At 30.7% G+C, this 22,277-nt stretch overlaps 1 protein-coding gene across 1 annotated transcript in view; it reads right to left on the bottom strand.

Moving 5' to 3' along the window:
* LOC129226741 (uncharacterized) overlaps nt 1-15,248 on the bottom strand; it is an 88,262-nt gene extending 73,014 nt beyond the window's left edge. The window contains exons 1-2 of the mRNA XM_054861371.1: nt 15,143-15,248; nt 3,419-3,460 (exon numbers count right to left, since the gene is read on the bottom strand). Of these exons, the coding sequence (XP_054717346.1) occupies nt 3,419-3,460; nt 15,143-15,248 (148 nt within the window). The remainder of the gene's footprint in view (nt 1-3,418; nt 3,461-15,142) is intronic.
* Nucleotides 15,249-22,277: the final 7,029 nt, after the last annotated feature.

Below are 22,277 nucleotides of genomic sequence, written 5' to 3'. Positions count from 1 at the left end.
TTTAATTGGTATGCATTTTCAACATTAGAAAAATTACGTAAAGAAGGTCGATTTTTATTTTAATTTTATAAAGGAAAAATTTAAATTTTGTTTCGACAACATGTCATTTATTATTAAAAAACATGGTACAACGTAGGGTTTTGAAGGGTAAAAAGAGTTTTAAATAAGCCATTTTTTAAACAATAAAATATTTTGTTTTGTTTTCAATGTTATTGATATAGAAGAAAATAGAAGTAAAAAAAAAGTATATAATGTTAAAATTATGCATGAAAGTTTAAGTAGAAATTGAATCATGATGGTTTCATTCCGTCAATATTTCATTATTTATTTACACCAAAATTTATACGAAAACATTAATTTTGTTTTATTTTACAAGATAATAAAATCATGAATTTTCACGGGAGAGGGTGCGGGGGGTCACATATTTTACGAAAACCGTACATTCCGCAAATTAAATGCATTTACCATTTTTTAATTACCGGTTTAAAATAGTGTATTAATTGGAGCATAAAAATTACCGCGATGGTAAAATGGACATTAAAAAAGTGTCATTAAATCAAAGTACATAGTAAAATGCATGCAATTTAATTCATTATTATTTAAGGAGCAAAAGTTTGAAAGGGAAAATGTAATTAAATTTAAGTTGTTTTTTATTTAGAATTAATGTTATCACATATATTGCGGAAAGTAGTGACAGCACGAATGTTTTAATTTGAGTTAAACAATAGCAAAAACGCAAAAGTAAAAGAAAAAAAAGCAACAGGATAAGGTTGGTGGCGGAGGGTGGGATGGGATGAAAAGGAAGGAAAAATGAAGGAAAGATTTATTATTAAAAGTGAAACATTAATAAATGTTGCAAAAACAAGAAACAATTCACCAGAGCCATCTACTGAGAAAATAGAACATTACGCTTAAATTTATCATATGTTTTCTAAACTGCGTAAGTCGTGTTTCATACTTTATCCTTAATACAGTGATAAATTTTGCCTTCTTTCAGTAAATTTAATGGTCTGTTAAACCGTCAAATAACTTCTATTCTTGTTATTTGAGAGACATTGAGATATTTCAGTTCTTCGTTTCGTTTTTATTTCATCACATTTTTTACTCTTGTTATAAATCGATTTTCTGATAAATAAAATATATTGAACGGTGACATTTTGTAACAAAAAACAGGGTTTTTTTTTCAATATTATTTCGCAACACAGCATTTCATCATGGCAATCTGAGATCAGCTAAAAATAACTTAGGAGAAGATGTTAAAAATTTCTTCTGTTGTTATGTTCATTAAATAAATAAAGTTTATGTTTTCCCTATCGTATATTTTCTAATGTCATACTAAAAACTGTTACCCTAAAACGGATTGCACATTTTCTACTTTGATCAAGACACATATTAGAGTTCATGGATATTTAAACTATGCTAATACTTTTTTTTCGAAACTAAATCTATTTGTGCTTTAGGTGACTGGTGCACAAAGAAAGGGGCGTGGATCAAATGAAGTGTAAAAGTTAGGCGGAGTGACCATATGAGACTGTTTTTCTTTTTCTTTTCTTTTTGTAAAATCGGGTTACACTACTTTCATATATATGACAACAAATCGGAACGGATGACTACCGTAGGCTTTCCTCTACCATTTTAAAGTTCCATTCTTATGAAATAATATGAGAAAAGTTCATTTATATTTGGAATTTTCAGTTTTTACTTTTGTAAAATAAATTAATCCATCCTATAAATAAATCATTCATTTTTAACTCCGAAAAGAGTGGGGGCAAAGCTCGTTTACTGTTTGAAGTGAGGGGGCAGTTGCCCCCTCACCGTACGAGCCGCCTGTGCATGTACGTCTTTAAATATAATAGTTTACAGGCATTGTGACTTTTTTCAAATCTCTAAAACACTGGAAAAACATAACTTAAAAAACACTAACACAGCTGGGGAAAAAAAACAGTTTCATGCTCCATAATTTCCAGACTTTTTTTTCCAAAACCAACAACGCTTATTATAACTAAATCCGAACCGCATCAAAAATAAAATTTAAATACATGTAATTTATAAGTATTTTTAGTTAAGTAAATATGCAGTGAATTTTTCTGATGTTAGCGCCATCTATATCACTGTAGCAAAATCTGCGCAGAGGAGGAAAGCAACTGTTTATGATAAAGATCACAATAAATACAATTACGTATGAATCTTCTTTTAAGTAAACATTTCTTTTTGTAACAAATATATACATTCATAGAATTTTTCAGACATTTACTTTTTAGCAGTAATTTTATACAGGAAATGAAGCAAGTACCTGCATTTATACTTTTTCTGAGTCTTAGAAGCTCAACAGACCATGAAATATGCTTATCAAAAAACACACTTACACACAAAAAAATTAAGTAGCAAAATGTGTAAACTGGGTTGCTAAATCAAAGCCAATACCAAACTTAAAATATTCTCATTTCATTTTCAAAAACTTTGAATAAGTAAAATAGATGCTTAGTTAATGCTAAATTCATATTCAGTTCATAACAATTCGAAGTGCAGGCGGTCTTAATTGACCTTACTGACACAAATTTTAAAAAAATTTCAGAATGTCAAATTTCATGATAGTATATTTATTAATTTTTTCAAGGTTTCTTGTATTAAAATTAGAATTATGTTAATGCCAATCTAAGATGTTTTTTTTTACATTTATAGATTTAATAATATTTATAAATTAGCCCCAAGTTGAAGACCTTTTTAGCATCGCATTCTTTTAAGGGCATCATAAAGCCTTTTTATGTGTTCTGTTTCGAGAGGAGAAGAAAGAAAAAATTCAGTATGAGAAAAACAAACAAATAAATAATATTTTACCTAACTCATTTACTTATTAAAATGCACTTGGATGTGCATAGAGCTTGATTTCGTGCTGAACGTTGTACCTTATGTTCTCCGCTTAGTTTGAGTGTTCATAAATATTGTTAGGTTTCTTACAAATTATAAAGACAACTTTAATAAGGTACACAATTTGAAAACTATTTCCCAAACATGTTTCTGAATTACAAGGTTCTTTTTTTTATGCAAAAAATTTTGCTTATGGAGGAAAGAACATCCAATAAGAGCGATGTCATAAATGGAAAAGTAAGTTGAATAGCAAAAACAGAAGATGAAAAAGAGAACCAATGAATTTTTTTTATATATGTTCTTTGAATGCTCTTCTCAGTTTGGTCGTTTTTTTCATCTATGAACGTCCTTCTTTTTCTGTGAAAATATTTTACTCTAATCCCGAAACGCGTGCATGAGATCTTTAAAGCTGCTTTCGTTATTTATAGGTTTGAAGGTTTTTTTTTCAGCTTTCTTTACTAACAACAGCAAGAATCAGTTAAAATTTTGAAGGAGATTGAAGCGGGCATATAGGTATAAAATTTAAGGTAAATATTTGAAAATTCATTACCTTGTGTGCTTAACGATTCATTTTTTCCATCTTTAATAAATCCTAAAAGAAAAAGAGAAGAAAAATTAAATTTAAGTACATAATAAACAATTCTTTTTTTCTAATATTTAAGACCTAATACAATTGAAAATTAAATATAAGTACACTTTTACCGAGCTTATCTAAAACACTTATACAAACAATTAGATACATTTCTCATCAAAGTATTTGAATATGGAAAAGTAATATTAAATATGTTTTGAAGTATTTTTTAAAATAAACTCATCACTGTATAGAGATAAAAGTTTAAAGAATCTTATTGCTTTCATTTTTTTTTTCATTTATTATACATTCTTTTACTTTTTACTATTTCCCAAGTGTTCCTTTTTTTATCAATTTTTTGTCGAAAATTTAATAAAATCCAAGTGACACAACTGTTAAGATTCTCAAAATTTTGAAAAAACAAGGAAACAATAAAAAAAAGCTTTCTTAGAAAAAATATATGATCCAAAATGTGACTGCTGTGTTGTAACATGATTCGTATTTTGTAGGCTTATTTACCAGCAATTAGTAGTGTTAGCAGTATCAAGAACAGTTGTATTTTTTCTGGGGAGAAGTAAATGTGACGCGCCCAAATCTTTAAATCTAAAATGTTATGGATTAATTCAAATATTTTTTTTCGACTTGTCAAATCTAGTCTAGCATACATCATTTTCACAAGTGTAATCGTTCTTTTGTTTCTTATTTTACTCGCAGCGTAAAATACTCAAATTGCGTTGACCAATTGAACCGTTTAATCCATAACCCAGTCAAGCGACTAGCTCTGAAATATCGAAAAAGCATGTTTCCCTTCTTATTAAGTGTTTCTATAAGAATTACAATGTTTTAAACTAAAAGTGATATATATTTAAGTATATTTTCTTCAATAAACAATATTGTAATTGTCATTGAATAATTTAGTATGGTAGTATACATACATGGTAGTATACATATTTTCTTGAAATTAGCAATTTTGTCGTTTGACTGGTTTTTAAAATAAATGATTCAATTATTTTTGTATGTAGTATTGTTTGCATACGTTGAACGGGTTCAAAGGATAGCGGCGTGAATCAAAAACTTTCCAAATACAGTACTTTTGAGTTTTTCTTCAGTTTTTCTATTCAGACTTAGCGCAAAAAATACAAAGATGGATTGTCCACTAGGATCACACACAATTTGCCATTAAAAGAAACTACTGTTCAAGTAAGAATGACGAGGCATAAGTCAGTTTCTAGGCCACTCATTGAACCAGCAGTCAGACTGTTCTGCTTGAGCCTCAACCATGCATACAATTCTTAACTAACTTTTAGTTAAGTTCTCGTAAACTCCAGACAGATAGTGGTGTTCGGGGCGATCTGAAATTAAATTTTTTGGAGGGCGGAAACTCTCAATTCTCCGAACAGAACTTCACATTTTGCCGAATAATTGTAATTCTACTCCAAATTCTGTACTCCAAATTTTGCCAAATGGAATGCCAATGGAATTTTGCCGAAAGAAAATAACTTTGCCGAATCGTCAGACGAAACTTGCCGAATGGAATTCCAAATTTTGGCAAATTGGCTATAATTTTGCCGAATCGTCAGACAAAATTTGTTGAATGGATCTACAGTTTTTTCAACTGAGAATAACTTCGACGAAGGATGATAATTTTGCCAATTGACGACAATTTTGTCGAATAGTGATAATTTTGCTAAATCATCAGATACGATTATCCGAATAAGAACATTTTATGGAGGTCAGAGTGACTTCCCGTGACCTCCCATCGAAGCACTCCTGAATGGTGTAAGTTTTTGAGAATTACTTTACAGCAAATTCAATGCAAATTTTGATACAAAAATATACTTATGTTTAAATAGATTCCTTCTCTTGAAATTAAAATTACCGCAGGCCTGAATTTGTACAGATTGTTTTTTTTTTTTTACAAACCTCCAATTAATTGCAAGAAACTGTAACTTAGTTTGGAAGTTAACTTTGTTGGATGACTTAGCTCACTCTCATTCTAACCACGATTTGTTATGTTAAAGAAAATATGCAACTTTTAGCATCATCTAAAATCAAAAACATTAAAAATTAAACATCCATGTTTCTGAACCAAGATCAACGGATTAAAAGAATCTTAAGTATTTTAGGTCTCTTTCAACTTCAACGTTTGGAATTACACGGAAGCCTTTAAGATTCCAACACAAAGTTCACTACGATCCAACCCTTTGCTATCATCCGGCTTTTCTAAATATGTGATCACGACTAATTATCGTGTTGACGCAAACTGCGCTTTCGCTCGGCAATGTTGCGTCAATAATTTGCTTTTGCATCTACTCAAAGCTCTTTCGATTTGCTGTAATCATTTGAACGTTTCTGTGAAACTTGGATTTTAATTTTGCGAAGAGTAATTTAAATCACTTTTGATGACGATTTGTTGATACATTTCAAAATTGTTTAAAATATTGCGAAATGAACAGAAAAAATAAATAGATAAATAAATTTAAAATAAATTTGTAACAGATAAATAAATAGATTTAAGAAGAAATAAGTTAAAATAGATAAATAGATAAATTAAATTAAATAAAAAAAATGAAACAAAACAAAAAATCTTTACTAATAATAAAGCTCAAAATTTTTCTGGATATCTGTCCGGATATCTCTCTGTGACGCACATAGCGCCTAAACCGTTTGGCCAATTCTCACGAAAATTCGACACATAATTAGTTTGTGGCATGGAGTTATGCACCTCGAAGCGATTTTTTGAAAATTCGATTTTTTTCTTTTTCTATTCCAATTTTAAGAACATTTTCCGGAGAAAAATCACCGATGGAGGAGTAAATTACGAAATTATCATAACGTGGAACCGTAACAAGGGCGAGCAAATGAACATAGCAAAGTAACGAAAAATTCATCATCCATTATTTGTAAATATGCAGGCGAACCAAATGACCTTTCAATTTTCTACCACGGGCAAAGCCGTGCGGGTACCGCTAGTAAATACATGTAAGAGGCATGGGAGGAAGGCACTTAAATTGTAAAGAAAGAATGCGTGCATCAGTTACTTAAAATAGAACAATTATTTATAAAAAAGAATTCTTGAGGAAAATGCACATCATGGCGTAAAATATACATGAACAAAAATTAATACAAAGAAATTTAACAATATATAAAAGAGTTGGAACATAAAATCTTTACAAAAAGGTTTCATGCATATTGCTTCTATGTCTAACGTAACTCCTAATCTTCTATAATGGCTCCAGGCTATCTTTCTTTCCTATACTCTCCTGAACTCAGAAATCCAATCTCATTTTTTTAACCCAACCAACTCTCTTAATATTACTACTTATATCTCTTTACATGCTTTTTTCATCTACGGTACTTCTAAAACGCTCCAAATTTATTTTACTGAGGATGAAACATTACCTGTTACTAAAGTTCATTTCTGATTAGATGCATGTGAAGACAATAATTAGTTAATAGTTTCTTCTTATTTAAACTCCCGACTTCAAGATTCACGACTGTGTTTCATGGGATTATGTCAAAATAAATTAAATGTCATTGAAATGCTAGGGTATGAAGGAAATTAATAGTAAGTTCCTTTCTTAAAATAAAGTACAGCTGGAAGGTTGAAGAGAAGCTCATAAAACAGGAAACACATGCAGCGTTTGTTTAGTGCAGATACGTCTACAAAATGTTTCTTTTCTTTTCTTTTTTTAAGAAGAATAGCATTATTAAAGTGTATCCTCTTAAAAAAACAGAAAACTAAAATATTTCATAGTTATTAGGTGAGATATATGTCAACTTCCAAGAGTAATACAGATGTCACAATTTTCAATATGTTTGAATTTAGAGGAAAATTTGACTTTATTCGTAACACTTAATACCAATTACAAACTTCTCGTCAAAAGACATCCCAAGAGCAATTATGCGAAATGGGTGTAGTGCAATTTAAATTCCAATTGGGTCGTAATGATTTCCAATCAAAGATGAGAATTGCGGCTAAGGTAGATTCAGAGCAAATTAGTTGATTACCAACTGTCATGAGAAAAATGAGGCATTTTCAAAACCTTTAAATAACATTATAGTTTTAAAAGAAAGTTTCTTCTGGACTTGAAAATCATTTTTAGATGAATATCATAATTTACTTGAATTTTAATGATTTTATGGTTTCTTAATTTTTTTTTTTTTAAACAGGAGTAGGATTACTACTGAAAATAAAATTTAATGAGCAACATTTCTTTTTTACAATATCTTTGTATCATGTCCGAGTCAAAAGTCTGGGACAAGGGTTCCCAAACTTTTTCGTTTCACGGCACTCTTTGAAGAAATTAAAGTTTCTCACGACACCAGTTCGTCTCTATTACGAATTTATATTGTGCAGTGGACACTTTGAGGCCCCCTAGACTCTCCCTGCGGGGGCCTGCATTTTGGGAGCCCCTGATCTAGGACATGAACTTCATGAATTTAAAAATGAGAAGAAATAATCGTATTGCTAAATAATGTTTCTCTCACAGTTGAAAGCATTAAGTTTTAATAAGGGGTCTGAAAATGATGTCACACGTTTTTCTAAACAGATTTGATCTCTCTCTCTCCTTTTGTTAAAAACTTGACCAATTAACGAACATTCCCCTCAAAGTATGACATCATTTGTAGACCCAAAACATGATGCAGTAAGATTCAGTAGATGCAGTATTTGAATTTTAGTAATATCATTATTGCGAACGATTTCATAGAAAATCATTGAAAAGAAAAAAAAATAGTCCCGAAAGCACATGAACGTAAAGAGCCACAGAACATAACGACTAATTTCAATCGGCAATTGAGCTCCTCTTACATATTGAGCAGAATTATCTCAATTCCTCAATTCCCATCATTCAAAAGAACTACTTTTAGTCACTGAAATTGATAGAATGCGCAAAAAAGAAAAAGAAAAACATGAAGCCAGAAAATACTTTTATTTTAAAAATTTAATTTGAATAATTTTTTTTCAGATATCAGATTTCTAGAACAAAATGTTTTAGCATGTGACGTCACAAGTGAAGACATCCATCTTGAATTGAAGCCCGTTGCTGTCTTTTCTGGCAAGATACCGCCTTTTGGTGATTTTTACTCTGCGATCACTTATTAGTGGAAACAGAATTGTAGGTAAAATAAAATATTCTTTTGGTGAAGTTTGGTAATGTCTTGAAATGTTTTCTGATAACCTTACGACTTGTTCACTTCTGACGTCATCAGCGAAAACGAAAACAGCGACTGAATGTCTTTTAAGGGTTGTTATTTAAACAGGAAATTAAGTAAAAAGTTAGAGAAAAAAAAGGAACTCATCCCATGCTTTCGATATGAGCTTTAAGGAAAAAATATTTTTGAAAAATGGGAAACAAACCAATTATAATCGTTCTGACTTGATGAAATTAAAAAAATACTTTTAAAGAGTCTTTTCATTCAACAAACATAAAAGATCTTCTATATACAGGCAGTTATCAAAATAATGGAAACACCTGTGAATAAAAGTGACATTTTTGAATGTGTTTCCTAAGTAATAAAAAATAAAACTAGATCTGGTTTTTTTTTTTAAATTTTATTTTTTATTTTTTATTTTTTATAAATAGCATTGAACATATTCTGGTAGTATATGGTGGATTAACTAAAGTTCTGGATGTCTTAGATTTTTTTAAAAGTGCGTGAAATATCGGACCTCTCAAATTTCAAAAGAGGCCAAATTGTTGGAGCGCGTCTAGCTGAAGCAAGTGTACTTGAAACATCTCATTTTTTTTGGTATTTCTAGAGGTACAGTATATAAAGCCATGACAGCATACACGCAGCGCGGTAAGACAAGCTCGGCAAAGCAAAATAGTGGACTCAAAGAGAAGCTTAGTAAAAGAAACCGACGGTATTGAAGAGGATAGTAATGTCTAAAAAGCGAAAAATATCGTAAAAATGACCAAAGAACTCAATCACCATCTGGATTCACCTGTGTGAGTGATGAAAGTTAGAAGGCACCTTTATCAACAGAACATTTGTGGCAGAGTAGGGTTTCCCAACACACTTGTCACAGAGTGTTTCCATTATTTTGATAACTACCTGTATATATAGAAGCTTTGTTCAAAACTGAACTTGAGGAAAGATTATTGAAAATCATCTTGAACAATCGAAACAGGAGACAGTTACCTAAAATAATGGCTTGCATAGCAGAGCCATTTGTTCCATTATGTTGGAGGAATAATATTTTAATGACTGTACTACCAGAGCTGTTTCTCATGATGTTGTTCACAAATGGCTTCAAAACTGCGTTAAAACTTCGTAACTGTTGTCATCCATCTGCTGCATTTGAAACCTCATGTGCAATTAAGATCTAGACTTCAGTTTTCATTCGGGAGGTTTAATTTCCTCTGTAACTTGTTAGATATACCTTGAGACGTTTAGTGCGTGCAATTAGTGACGTTCTGTTAATGGTGTTATGAAATATTGACGATGGTAAGCTATATGTTAGACTCATGTTATACACATGTAATATGAAAACTTCTGCAAACGAGTAATGTTGAAAAAAATTAATAGCAACTGTTGAGCCGTGACTAGTAGAAGTGAAGGTTTAAATAATTTATTTTCAAACGTCGAATATCTGCGACTCGTATTAGTTTAATGTCCTCTTAAAAGTTCATGATGCGTTAAAATTTTGCGTTGGGTTGTTAAAAAACGCTGGGCTCTTTACTTCGTTAAAAAAATAATACTAATAATTTCCAACCGAAGTACTGTTTATAAAACGCTATGCGTCATTTTGTTGTGTACCACAAAAAAATTGTTATGCAGAATTTGAGCAAAAAAAAAAAAAAAAAAAAAAAGCAGATATTTGCTGAACTTGGAAACAAATGAAAACTTATTGCTATAGCATCACTGCAATCGGTTTTTTGCCTTCTATATTGCGGTTTTGAGATTTATGATTTGCTGATCAATTTTAATTCTAGCATACTTTCTCCACTCAACAATGTTTATTGAGAAAACCACTTGTTAAATAAATATGGCAACTAGTGTGACGACCAAACGAACAACCTTATGACGTTAGTCTCACCGTATTCATTTTCCAGTCTACATGTAGACTTATCAAATTTGCAAAACTTTTCAATAAAAATTTATTTGTTTCAATTAAATCTTTTAATATTATTTATCACCCATGGCCTTTGCTTCAGGTTTTGTTTAATTATGCAAGTCAAGTAATTTTTTTATTAATTAATTTACGTTAGTTAGTTATAATTTGATGTAAAAATTATTCGAGATAGGTTCTTACGTTTTCCTTTTCCAACAGAGTTACCATATTTCACAGCAATTTTCAGTTACATTATTTATTTACATACCCGAATGGTAAAAACAACGATGTTGGGGTAAAAAAATAGCAACAATGTTTCATAAACTTGTTTTGGAGTTACAAGAAACTTTATGAATGCACCACAAATTTTGAGAGTTCAAAACAAGGTTATCCAATAAATTCTTTTTAATTTTTGGTTTTGATGATTTATTTTTATTGTTACGGTTTTTTGCCTTTGATTTTATCACTTGTTCATTCTGACCAAATTTAAATATTTTTATTTTTTATCATTTGTGTAGACATGATGACCTAAGGTTCATTTTTTAACTCAACTCAATTTTCTAGTTTTTATTCGTTCTTTTGGTACATTGTCTTTCACTGTGTATCACTTCACAGCCCAAGATTACAGTCGAATTCATTTGTGAGTTAACTAGCTTCAATTTTATTCATTATTGAAGTTTCTTTCATTTGGTTCAACCGGCATAGCTGAGCTAATTTATTCATCCCTACTAGCCTAGTATGGTTTCGCCCTTGAAACTACTAACCTGATTATACAATTCTGTTGTTCTTTTCCGATATTGATCGTCAAATTTAATCTTGAACTTTAGGCGGAAGTTTTCTTTTAAAAAATATTGAAAAGCTCACGATTTTTTTTTTTTTTTTTTTTTTGTGTTTGTTTAGTTTGAAACATCAAAGGTAATTCGTTGTGTATTCAAGAGGGAGTGAGGCGAAAAAAGCGCGGAAACAATTCATTTCTGTAAGAAAACAATTGCCCATTGTTTTCTGCAGAAAATTTTGAGACATAATCAGCTTATTTTTTAAGGAAGGGATAAAAATATAGCATAATTGAATGGTATTTCCATTTCCCTTCATACTTGCCTGTTTCAACCAGTTTAAACGAATTGTTAATTGAAATATTTCGCGGACTTCTTGTTATTTTATGTGTATCATTTAGTGTTTATTGTTGCCAGAATTAGTGTATATTTATGAAAACAAATTACCCTTTAAGCTTTTATAACTATTGAAATCTGAAGTATTTCCAAAAAGGATGAATAAATGTAAATTTAAATTTTTCGGTACTATTATGTATAAGAACCGCTGTAAGTTTCGTGATTTATACATTTTTTCTATCCTTGTCAATGAACCACATAACAGTTTTCGATTTTTTAAAAAAGGAAATACAACTTAAATTTCACGTAAATTATAGGAATAATTTCTCAGTATATTTCTCTTTTAATAATAATATTCACTGTCATGATAAATATACACAATAAAGAATTAAAATTAAAAATAAATATTTTGGCATCTGGTCCATTCATGGCAACCGGTTGAGTGGACCATCGAGTTTCCATCGATGGACCACATTCTCAAATTAAAAATATCAATGAGTAGCTTACAAATATTTATAACAGGCGATTAATAAACACTACAAATAAAAATAAGTTATAAAAAATAGATTTGTTTTCTAAAATGTTTTATTTTCGGATATGAGTAACATAAAAAACAGCATACATACAAAACACAACTGTTGTCATGACACCTCGTTCACCCCTTGCCCAACCTATGCAACACCGTTCTTAGTCAATATCTTTTCAACCTCTTTTGAATTGTTGAGAGTTTTGTTCAATCCACTTTGAAAATTTAAGTTCGAAGCAAGATTGTTCTTGCTCTCTAAAATGTCAAAGAACTTATTAACCATTTTATTACTGAAACCAGAAACTGAAGTTTCAAACTATCACAGAATAAAGTACTAACACTTTTTATTTTAATTAAACCCGTGGAACATGCTATTTTTCTCAGCCTCTTGAAAAGCCAAGAAATTTTTTTTTCGAAAGTAATTCCAAAAACGTTTCTCTAGTTTCAAAATATGATTCACTAATTATATTCATATTTCGCGGGGCTTCTCTCCTTAACTTCTAATAAGTGACTAAGGTTTCACTGGAGGGACAAACCGGTTTTTATCTTCCATGCGACTGTTAGAGTTGTTTTCAGGACTCTATAATGTCGGCAGCCTTCGTTAAGGTCCATACCATCATTTCTGTAAGCTACTGTAGCACGTTACATGCTCTCACTTGTCCACTGGCCATATATTACTAATTTTTGCATTTTTCTGAAACAGCAGAAGCACTTGAAACTGTGTTAAATGTTTTAAATTTTTAATCAATTTCATAAAAAAATTGAGTTGAAATTGTAGTAAAGTAAGAGTTTTCACAAATTGCTGAGAAACTTTTGTTTTATTATTATCATATTTATTTAAAGCAATTGTGCATATTTCATAGGTAACTGAGCTGAAGTTACAACGATATTTGTGATTTTCCATGAATGAACCACTTTGTCAAGAGGTCCATTCGTGAAAACACCTAGCGATCCAATGATAGCAACTGCGTGATTTCGAATATTCTTATTGGTGCTACTTGCTGTGACGAATTATAATGAAACATGAAGTACTTGATAAGGAACTCTTTTACGTCAATGTTCACGTGTAATTCATCGGTGATATTCAAAGCATGTTATAGCCAAATGAAAATTCTGGTAGTTAGTAAGATAATGGTAGAAATCTTATCTGACCGATTAACAATATGATGAAGTAATTTTAGCTATCTGACGACTCTGCAGTAAACAGTTTTCAGACAAAGGAAGGTACTAAACTGATTACGCGTCTGCACAAACTCTGGTACGGGAAATATCTTTGCGATCTAGTCATGGAACCGGTTCATCGATGGCAATCTTCCCCTACTGCTAGCATGTAATCTTTACTAATAATAAAGCTGAAAGTCTCTCTGTCCGGATCTCTGTCTGTCAGGATCTCTGTGACGCGAATAGCGCGTAGACAATTCGGCCGATTTTCATGAAATTTGGCACAAAATTAGTTTGTAGCATGGCGGTGTGCACCTCGAAGCGATTTTTCGAAAACTCGATTTTTTTCTTTTTCTATTCCAATTTTAAGAACATTTTCCCGAGCAAAACTATTATAAGATGGACGAGTAAATTACAAAGTTATCATAACGTGGAACCGTAACATGGACAAGCCAATTGGCGAGAAATTCATCATACATTATTTGTATATATACAGGCGAACCAAAAAAACCTTTTAATTTTCTACTACGGGCAAAGCCGTGCGTGTGCCACTGGTAGATAAATAAAAACCATTTCTTTTTTTTGTGTGTCCGTGCCATTTTTTCAGTTAAAATAAGAAAAAAAAATTACAAACTTTGTAATAAAAAATGATACAGTCGCAAAGAAGAAATTTAAAACTCAGTAAACTCCTCCAGTAGAGTCGTACGGTAACCGCGGATAATCCGAATAATTGGTAAAAAAAAACGATAATACTGTATACAATCGCTAAAAGTATGAACTACACTTACACATACATTTAAATTATAGCTAAAAACCTTTAAATTATAGCTATATTCCATCCACTAAGATAGAATGTAAAAAAAAAAAAATTCATAATGTAAAAGCTAAAAGCAAAAAATAACACAATTGCATAAATGTAAAAAACATGTAATGACTGCTAAAAAAAGTGTAAAGATAGCGAATAATCCGAACCGCGGATAAGCCAACCGCCAATAATCTGGAGCTTGCTGTATTTTTAACTGACGTCCATGATATACTTGAGCTGATAGCACTGATGAAATTGCTGAAATTTTAGTCTTTATTATTTATAATGCATAACAGTTTTGCTCAAAGTAATTACTCATCGTTTTTTAACTTCCTTTTACATAGATTTTCTTCAAAAGGCGTGCTCATTAAAAAAAATAATCCGTCACAGAGCATTCAGGGGTTGATTATGCTCGAATTCTGCTCCAGCGCTATTACGTAATGGATTAACAAGGTTAAATTTCCACCGTGGAATCACATAAGGAAACAAAGCAGTACATGATTGTGAAGGTGAAGGACAAGTTGTAAAAAAGAAAGAAAAAAAAAGGCGGAAACTGATCGTCGATTGATAAACGGTTTTCGAAGGTATGTTTCTAGAAATACGGTGTGCGGTCAATACACTCGATTAACCTACCTTAAGGCGGTTTTCATTCTTTTGGTAGAAGTGTTTTCAAAACGTGCTCGTGATTGATCACGACTCTTCCAAAGGAATACCCAGGGAGCTACGTAATGTTACAAGAATAAAACCTTTTACCGTTTTTCTTCCTTCCTTACTTCATCAGTAGACTTGAGTAAAGATCTTAGTTTTGTTTAAATGAATTTATATATTTAACTCTCAGTGTGAGGATATTGTTTTCCCTTGTTTAGCTAGGGAATTTTAATGTTACAAAAAAGTGACTTTGTAGCATGAATTAAAAATTAGTTCACGATACCAATTTCGTCATTTTTTCTCTTTAAGATTGGGTTCTATTAATTAGAAACTGATTTAAATACACTCACTGACCAATGAATTAGAAACCTTTGAGAGAAACTTCTTGCCTTACTCGCACTGTGCAAGGGTCTGGAGGGAGTATCATGATATGGAGCATGTTCTGCTGGCAAGGACGTGGTGCCCTGGAAGGAGTTCCTCGAGGATAAACAAACAGCCATGAGATACCAAGATATCCTGACAGATCAAGTGCAACCTGAAATGTTGCATTTTTACCCTGATGGTGACGGATATTTCCTGGACGATAATGCAACTACACACCGTGCCAGAAGTGTTGAAAATCTGTTTGCTGAACATCAGTCTAACTTTCAACACTTTCCCTGGCAACTGCATATTCCGGATCTTAACCTCATAGAAAATGTGCGAAAAATTGTAAAAATTCGCATTCGACAGCACTCTCATCTTCCATTTAATTTACAAGATTTAAACAGCTTCATAGAAAATGCATGGTATTATCTAAATCTAAATGCACTCCAGAAGCTTGTAGACTTGATGCCCACACGAATCAGAGCAGTTATCCGTGAAAGAGGTGACTTGATAAAATATCGATCTTATTTTCTAATTCATTGGCCAGTGAGTGTAATTTCAACGTGTGTATTTAACATGTGTGACATGAATATGAAAAATCTGCTACCCTAAATAAAATCAAAATAATTTGTGACATTAGGATTTTAATGAAATTAGAAAATACTAATAAGCATAGAAATAACTATAGCAGTGGAAAAAAAGTTCCTTGAAACTCAATAGTTATTTTCTTCCACCTCAAAACTCACCGATTGCAATTTAAATGACAGAGTCTTGACTCTTTGTTCTTTTTGTTTATGTAGCTAGTTTAGGTCTGAAAGCGGCACGAATTCTTTGAAGAATCAATACCAATCTCTGGAGTAAGAATTTACATTTCGAATCTCAATTAACTGCACTTTCATTTATTTTTGCAAAATTGAAAGTATCTGATGTTCAATTGCTTGTCAGATGAATCGAAGTTCATTAGTATTGGGTTGAATGTAATTACTGGTATTTCGAATCAAAATATTGCACCAAAGGTTTTTTAGTTTTTTCCTTCCGTACTTTTTGTTTTCGATATATTTAAAGAAAAATCAATCAAAAAACTCAAAAAGAGAAAAAGAGCAGAACATACACATTTGCTCTGGCTGTTTTAAAATTTCGCTGTCATTTATATTCAAAAGATAACGAAAAAAATGTATTGTTTGTTAATTGAGCAAACTCATGATTTACTTTCCAAATACATTTCTCACTAAGATAGAAGAACATAAAAGTGATAAATATAAGTAAAAAAATAGTCAAACTGTTACGTTAAATCCATATACCATGTTTCAGTAAATTTTAAAACTGGTCAAATAGAAATCCAAATTTAGTTTTAGGTATTTCTGTTGTTATTTCTGTGTATATACACAAATATCAAACGGAAGATAAAAACAAGCAATAATTAAATGGAAGGAATAAATGAATAATTAATCGCACAAATTATTTTTCACACTTAACTGATTTAGTTTTTAAATCCGGAATAAATTGTCAGAAGTTAATAAATTAATAGCAATTCTCCAAATTTATATAGATCAAAGCAAATAAAAAAGTAACTTTTTCCTCACACTTACCTCAATTAAAGATTTTATAGTCTGAAGTAAAGAAGCTCGCCGCATAAATTAATGTGGCGAGATATTTTTCAAGTTAATTTTTGTAACTCAAATTTTATTTCTTTGCCGAAGGTATTAGCATTATTAAAAATATGTCATTAAGTATCACAACAAGATCATTCGAAAACATATTTTTAAAAATCAATTAGAAAACATTTTATTAGAAAAACATTTTGATTGTCACTTTGTTCCATGTATGAGGAAAATGATAATTTTCCACTTCTTTATCTGAAGATACAAAGTTACTTCCAAAAATAATATTAACATTTCAATTTTATCTTACTACTAGCGAACTCTCGTTGGGGGCGTTAAGTTTATTTTAGCTATCAGTTCGTTGATAATCTCAACTGCTTCTAGTTCAGTTATTGACTATTCTGGACTAATGAGTCCAAAATAAGGAAGAAACTTCATCTCTGGATGTCTAACCGGGCTATAGGTTTTTTGCCATGTAGGACGAATACAATATTGTTTGACCGCGGATTGAATGTAATTTGGCAATCTGCCAAGTAAAGACTATTCCATCTGAATGAATCTAGCAGGGGAGAAGGAAATATAACGATGGAATTTTGATGCACGCGTTTTATAATGTCACTAGTGCCTTATTCATTTATGGCATTCTTTAAAATAAAATAAGGGAAAACAAAAATAGTTACCATGGAAACAACAAAATATTTTCATTTTGTTCAAGAACGTAAAAGCAAAATGGTAAGCTCAAAATGTTGTGAATAAATGCATCAATTATTTTTTGCCGTGAGAATATAGATCGAATATACTTTGGATTAAAAAAATGTTGCTGAGAGCAAATTTTCATTGTTAAAAAACTAAGGCGAAATAATAGAGAGGCAAAAGTGCACATCTGTAACAAACCAACTAACACCCCTTTAAACTAATAGATAATTCCATTTCCGCCTTTAAACCGGATATTAGCCTTTCTATGTAATCGATGGTCAGACAGTAGTTGAAAGCAATATATTGATACATACATGTATTCTTAATTATAAGTGACTTTATTTTTCACTGTATAAGAACTATTCTTAGAACTTATGCAATATTTTATAGTGCAGGTTTATTAGTAGATTAATGGTTACCTAATATGGTATATAAGAATAATTTAAAGTAGCAATGATATTTAAAGTTAAACGCAAATGTACGAAATATGTTGACGTAATCTTGAGTTGCGTCCTATTTTTAAAAAATGAAGTTCTTTAAAGCAGACATAATTATTGCAAAAGGAGTTTTTTACAGGTCTAGCCACATTATCGAATACTGAGGTCAGTTTTTATGATGAAAAAAATATGAAAGAATTCATTTTTACTAAACAACTTCCTTCTTTCTATTTTATTTGAAAGAACTTGCGCCCCAGGAAATGATGTAGCTTCAAGGAAGGGAGAGAAAAAAAGCATTTCCAAGTTTCTCAACTCTCTTGCCATCTTTATGATGGATGTTGTATAGTTTTCTTAGTCAATTTCCGAGTTTTTTGCTTTTGATCTCCGAGAGAAAGAACGTTAACTTTAAATTTCTTACTTACCTTTGTTGCGTTTTAGCTCAAAAGTTAGAGGGAAGATTCTTTCCAAAAACAGTGCCTTTGAAAAGACCATGTTTTTTTTTTTTTTTTTTTTTTTTTTTTTTTTTTTTCGTTTTTGTTTAGCAAAAGTTCATAGAGAAAGCAACCACTACTATAGCATTATCGAAGTTGAACTTGGTATTTTTCACATTTTACTGTGAAGAAAGTTTTTCTTTTTTGGTTTTATGTTTAATTTAATTTGTTCTACATTATGATGTAAGCGTAAGTGCAAGACGTTAATTCTGTACGGATTTTTTATTAGGTTTTGAGTAAAACATAAATAATGCATAAAATGACGTTTTAATATTTAGCCCTACTCGGACATTAGAAACGTGATTTAATGTCATTAGATGGTACTAAAAAAAACTTTAATTTGTAGCCCCACTCAGACATAAAAAACCCAATTTAATGCCATAAGAAGGTACTGAAAACGCTATATTACAATAAATTGTAATAGGGTGAACTTTTGAATCAATGATTACATAAAAATGATTTGAACTCGTTCCTTAAATTTAGTTATTTTGTATTTTTTAAAGATATTTTTAATATGATTAAAGGGCGAATTTGTTAATTATTTTGCTAAAAAGTGATGAATAGAAGGAGACAAATAATTTTACTTCCTCTTCTTACAGATTATGTCTAGAGAAGGGAAATTCACACTATTATACCTGTAGGAAGGAAATCTGTTTTCCTCTTTATGTTCATGAATCTACAGGTGTTTCATAGAAATCCAAATAACTTAACTGCTGAGGCAACAAATAAAGCAAGGTTTATTCTCGGGATGATTTCAAATCAATAGTTTTTAAACATTACATCTACACCAAGTAAAAGCGAAATAAAGTTATGCCTGGGAAAAGAGAATTAGATGTTCTACAAAATCGGGAACACTTAACATTATATTTCAAAAAAACAAAAAAAAAAACATACTTTGAACTTTATGCAACAAACTTGACTGTAATCAAATTTTGAATTGTTTTTAGGGATTTTCTTTTAAAGCAAAAGTTTTTCCTTAGCAATTGGAGATTCACTAGAACTCCGTAAACAGTAGTGCACAAGCGAAAAACGTGAGATTGTAATCAATGACGCTTGACGTGACGCAACGATTTGTCCATATAAACGTCAATAAAATACGTTCATAATCATTGTATTAAGAGTTGTAACTGTTATAAGCTGTCAAAACCCGTTGTATTTTAAGTAACGCTTTATCAATTATATATTATACTAGTGGTACCCGCACGGCTTTGCCCGTAGTAGAAAATTAAAAGATCATTTGGTTCGCCTGTATATTTACAAATAATGGATGGCGAATGATGAAATAAAACCAGCAATATAAATTACTTACATTGAAACTCGGTATTTTTGCATGATAAATGAGAAATAAAGAGGAGGTATAAAACACATTTTACTTTAAAGTAGTCTATTATTATTTCTTTCCATCAACATAAAATGTAATTAACAACCCTAAATCAGATATTTTTATCTTCTTTAAACGAAAGAGTAAGTAAACTGAAATCGACTGCGCATATTTGTCTTTATACTTATTTCTTTTTTTCTTTTTTTAAAAGCTTTTGACAACAGCGTTAATCTTTTGAAAGAGAGATTTTACTACGTTGAAAGAGATTTTCTTAAAATTTCTAAACTTATATGCGGAGGATGAAAAGTTTTTTTTTTTTTTTACCACCAGCAAAAAAAAAAGTGATAGTTAAAAAAAATAAAAAGTAAGTCATCCATTATGAAAACAAATTGCTATTTGTTTGCGTTTTTTCCTACAAGCGTGATTAATCCCATTTTTTCAAGACTGTCGTACTGCATAATAGTACATATTGGCTTAAGAAAGCACATGAAGTAAAATAGATAAGGTAAAACAAATAAGTACATTAAATACATAGAGAATAATAACATTAAAAGTAAAATATGCTTCGAAATTTTGTAAAAAACTTGAACTAGACATTAGATTTCAGTAAAATATGAAGCATTCAATTAAAAGGATGATTAACTAAAAATTAATCCAAAAGCTTGTTCAAAGAAAATTATTTTCTTGCATTAAAGTTGTTAATCTAACGATTCGATCAATATACGTAGAGTATTTAAAAAATTTAATTAACTGACTATTTCAATAAAAAATATTTTTAACGTAAACTAATTACTTTTTTAAGCTGAACAGTTAAAATTTTTTAGGCAAATTTCTCTAAATTTTAAACGATATGCTAACAATTGCTAATGGCCCGTAATAATTTATAGCAAAAAGAAAAAATAAACATATCTAATCAAACTTTGAGGAGTCACGAAAAGTAGAAAATATATGGGGAAACGGTCACTTTTTCAACAATTTACGAACTTTGAAAAGAAATATCTCGGCACCTATTATAGCTACAATAAAAACAAAAGAAAAGTTCTCATGAAGGTAAGTTAATTTTTTTTAATTTTCTGGATGCTGAGAAGTGAAAAAACTAAAATCCAAGATGGTGGTTCAAGCTCTCCCCCCCTTTCCGGGGACTTTTGTATGTTGTTTAGGAGCCCTTTTTGTAGGTGTGTACCAACGTTAAAAATTACATCTTTTTTTTTTTTGTTTTTGTTTTTTTACCCATATGTTGCCCTTCGTTTACTGGACTATAAGGTTTAAGAATGAAACTTCCAGCTTTGGATGGTAACGTGGTAAGAGCCAGTTTTCAAAAATCTTATTGAGACCCTTGACTTTTAAAAATCCATAGTGATTCCTGGAATAATCCACTATAATATTAAAATCTGTTCGCGTCCGTCTCTCTGTCTGTCTGTCTGAAGATCGATCTCCTCGAGAACCGCTGCGAAACTAGAGTCGAACGAGATACCGATCAATTCGAAATTTTCCAAAGAAAACAATAGAACCAATCTCGTAATTGTACGACTTTAATTAGCGGAGATATTAATTAAAACGTTAATTAACATAACGTTATTCAGGAATTTTTATTTCTTTCCTGTTGCCATTTTGCGTATGAGCAAATAAAATTCTAATAATTGTTTTAAAAGAGATTTTTTTGGCTGCTGTCCAAATCTTAAAACAACGTTTCCATCTAGAATTTCATTTCAAATTAGTTTAAAATTTGTTGCTCTATTCGGATATAGCCTTTATTTTATCGTCTGTCCTTTTTTTATTTTTTTACACTCGACGTTCTTAACTCCTTTCAGCATAGGAAAGTTGTTTCTGTAGATATGTTTATTGATTGTAGTGTAAGTTTATCGTTCATCGGTCTCATATTTTGATACATTTAGGATGTGCGACTAATTATGTTTATTTTGTTGAACTTTTTCCCGTTACATGGGTGAGTTTTCGAATTGCAATAACTTTCTTTTTCTTTCCTGTTTCTATTTTTGAAATACAGTTTGTATCGTTAAAAGAACATGTTAAATTAAGATTGTTTGGATTTCTTTAAGTGAAACAGAGTTGAACAAAAAAATTGTTTTTAAGGATTTTAACTAAAGCTAGCTTGGAATCTGATGACTTGGTATTAAATTAATGCTTATTGGTATTTATTTAGTCTTGGTGCTTTAGCTTCACATAATCAATCAAAATGCGTGTGTCATTTTATGTAAAAAGATGATCGTAATTGTACATAAATATTTCAGATATAGTCTATCAGATTTAATTCAGTTTAAAGTGACCAGACATTATAGTTGATAATGCATATATTTTCATCTTTTGTGCTAATTGAAAATACTCATAACTTGTATCATTGATAACTATGATTAACGTTAAAGAGAATTTTGACAAAAATATGCTCTACTGGTGTTTTACAAACCTTGCATTAAGCGTATTTATTTACTCCTTAGCGCTTTAGAAACTGATGTCAGAGTAATACAAAAACATCAATTGGACATCTCTTTCATTTTTTAAGTAGCCCGTGCAACGCCGGGCACGCAGGCTAGTTTATATTAATTGGGGCAGGGGGATTTGTTTGCGATACAAACAAAGGGCGTAGTAGTTCAAGTGGGTT

Source organism: Uloborus diversus, chromosome 7 (assembly GCF_026930045.1).
Source record: "Uloborus diversus isolate 005 chromosome 7, Udiv.v.3.1, whole genome shotgun sequence".
NCBI classification, from domain to species: domain Eukaryota; kingdom Metazoa; phylum Arthropoda; class Arachnida; order Araneae; family Uloboridae; genus Uloborus; species Uloborus diversus.
The sequence above is the reverse complement of the archived record's forward strand: the minus strand, read 5'-3'. Positions and strand labels throughout refer to the sequence as shown.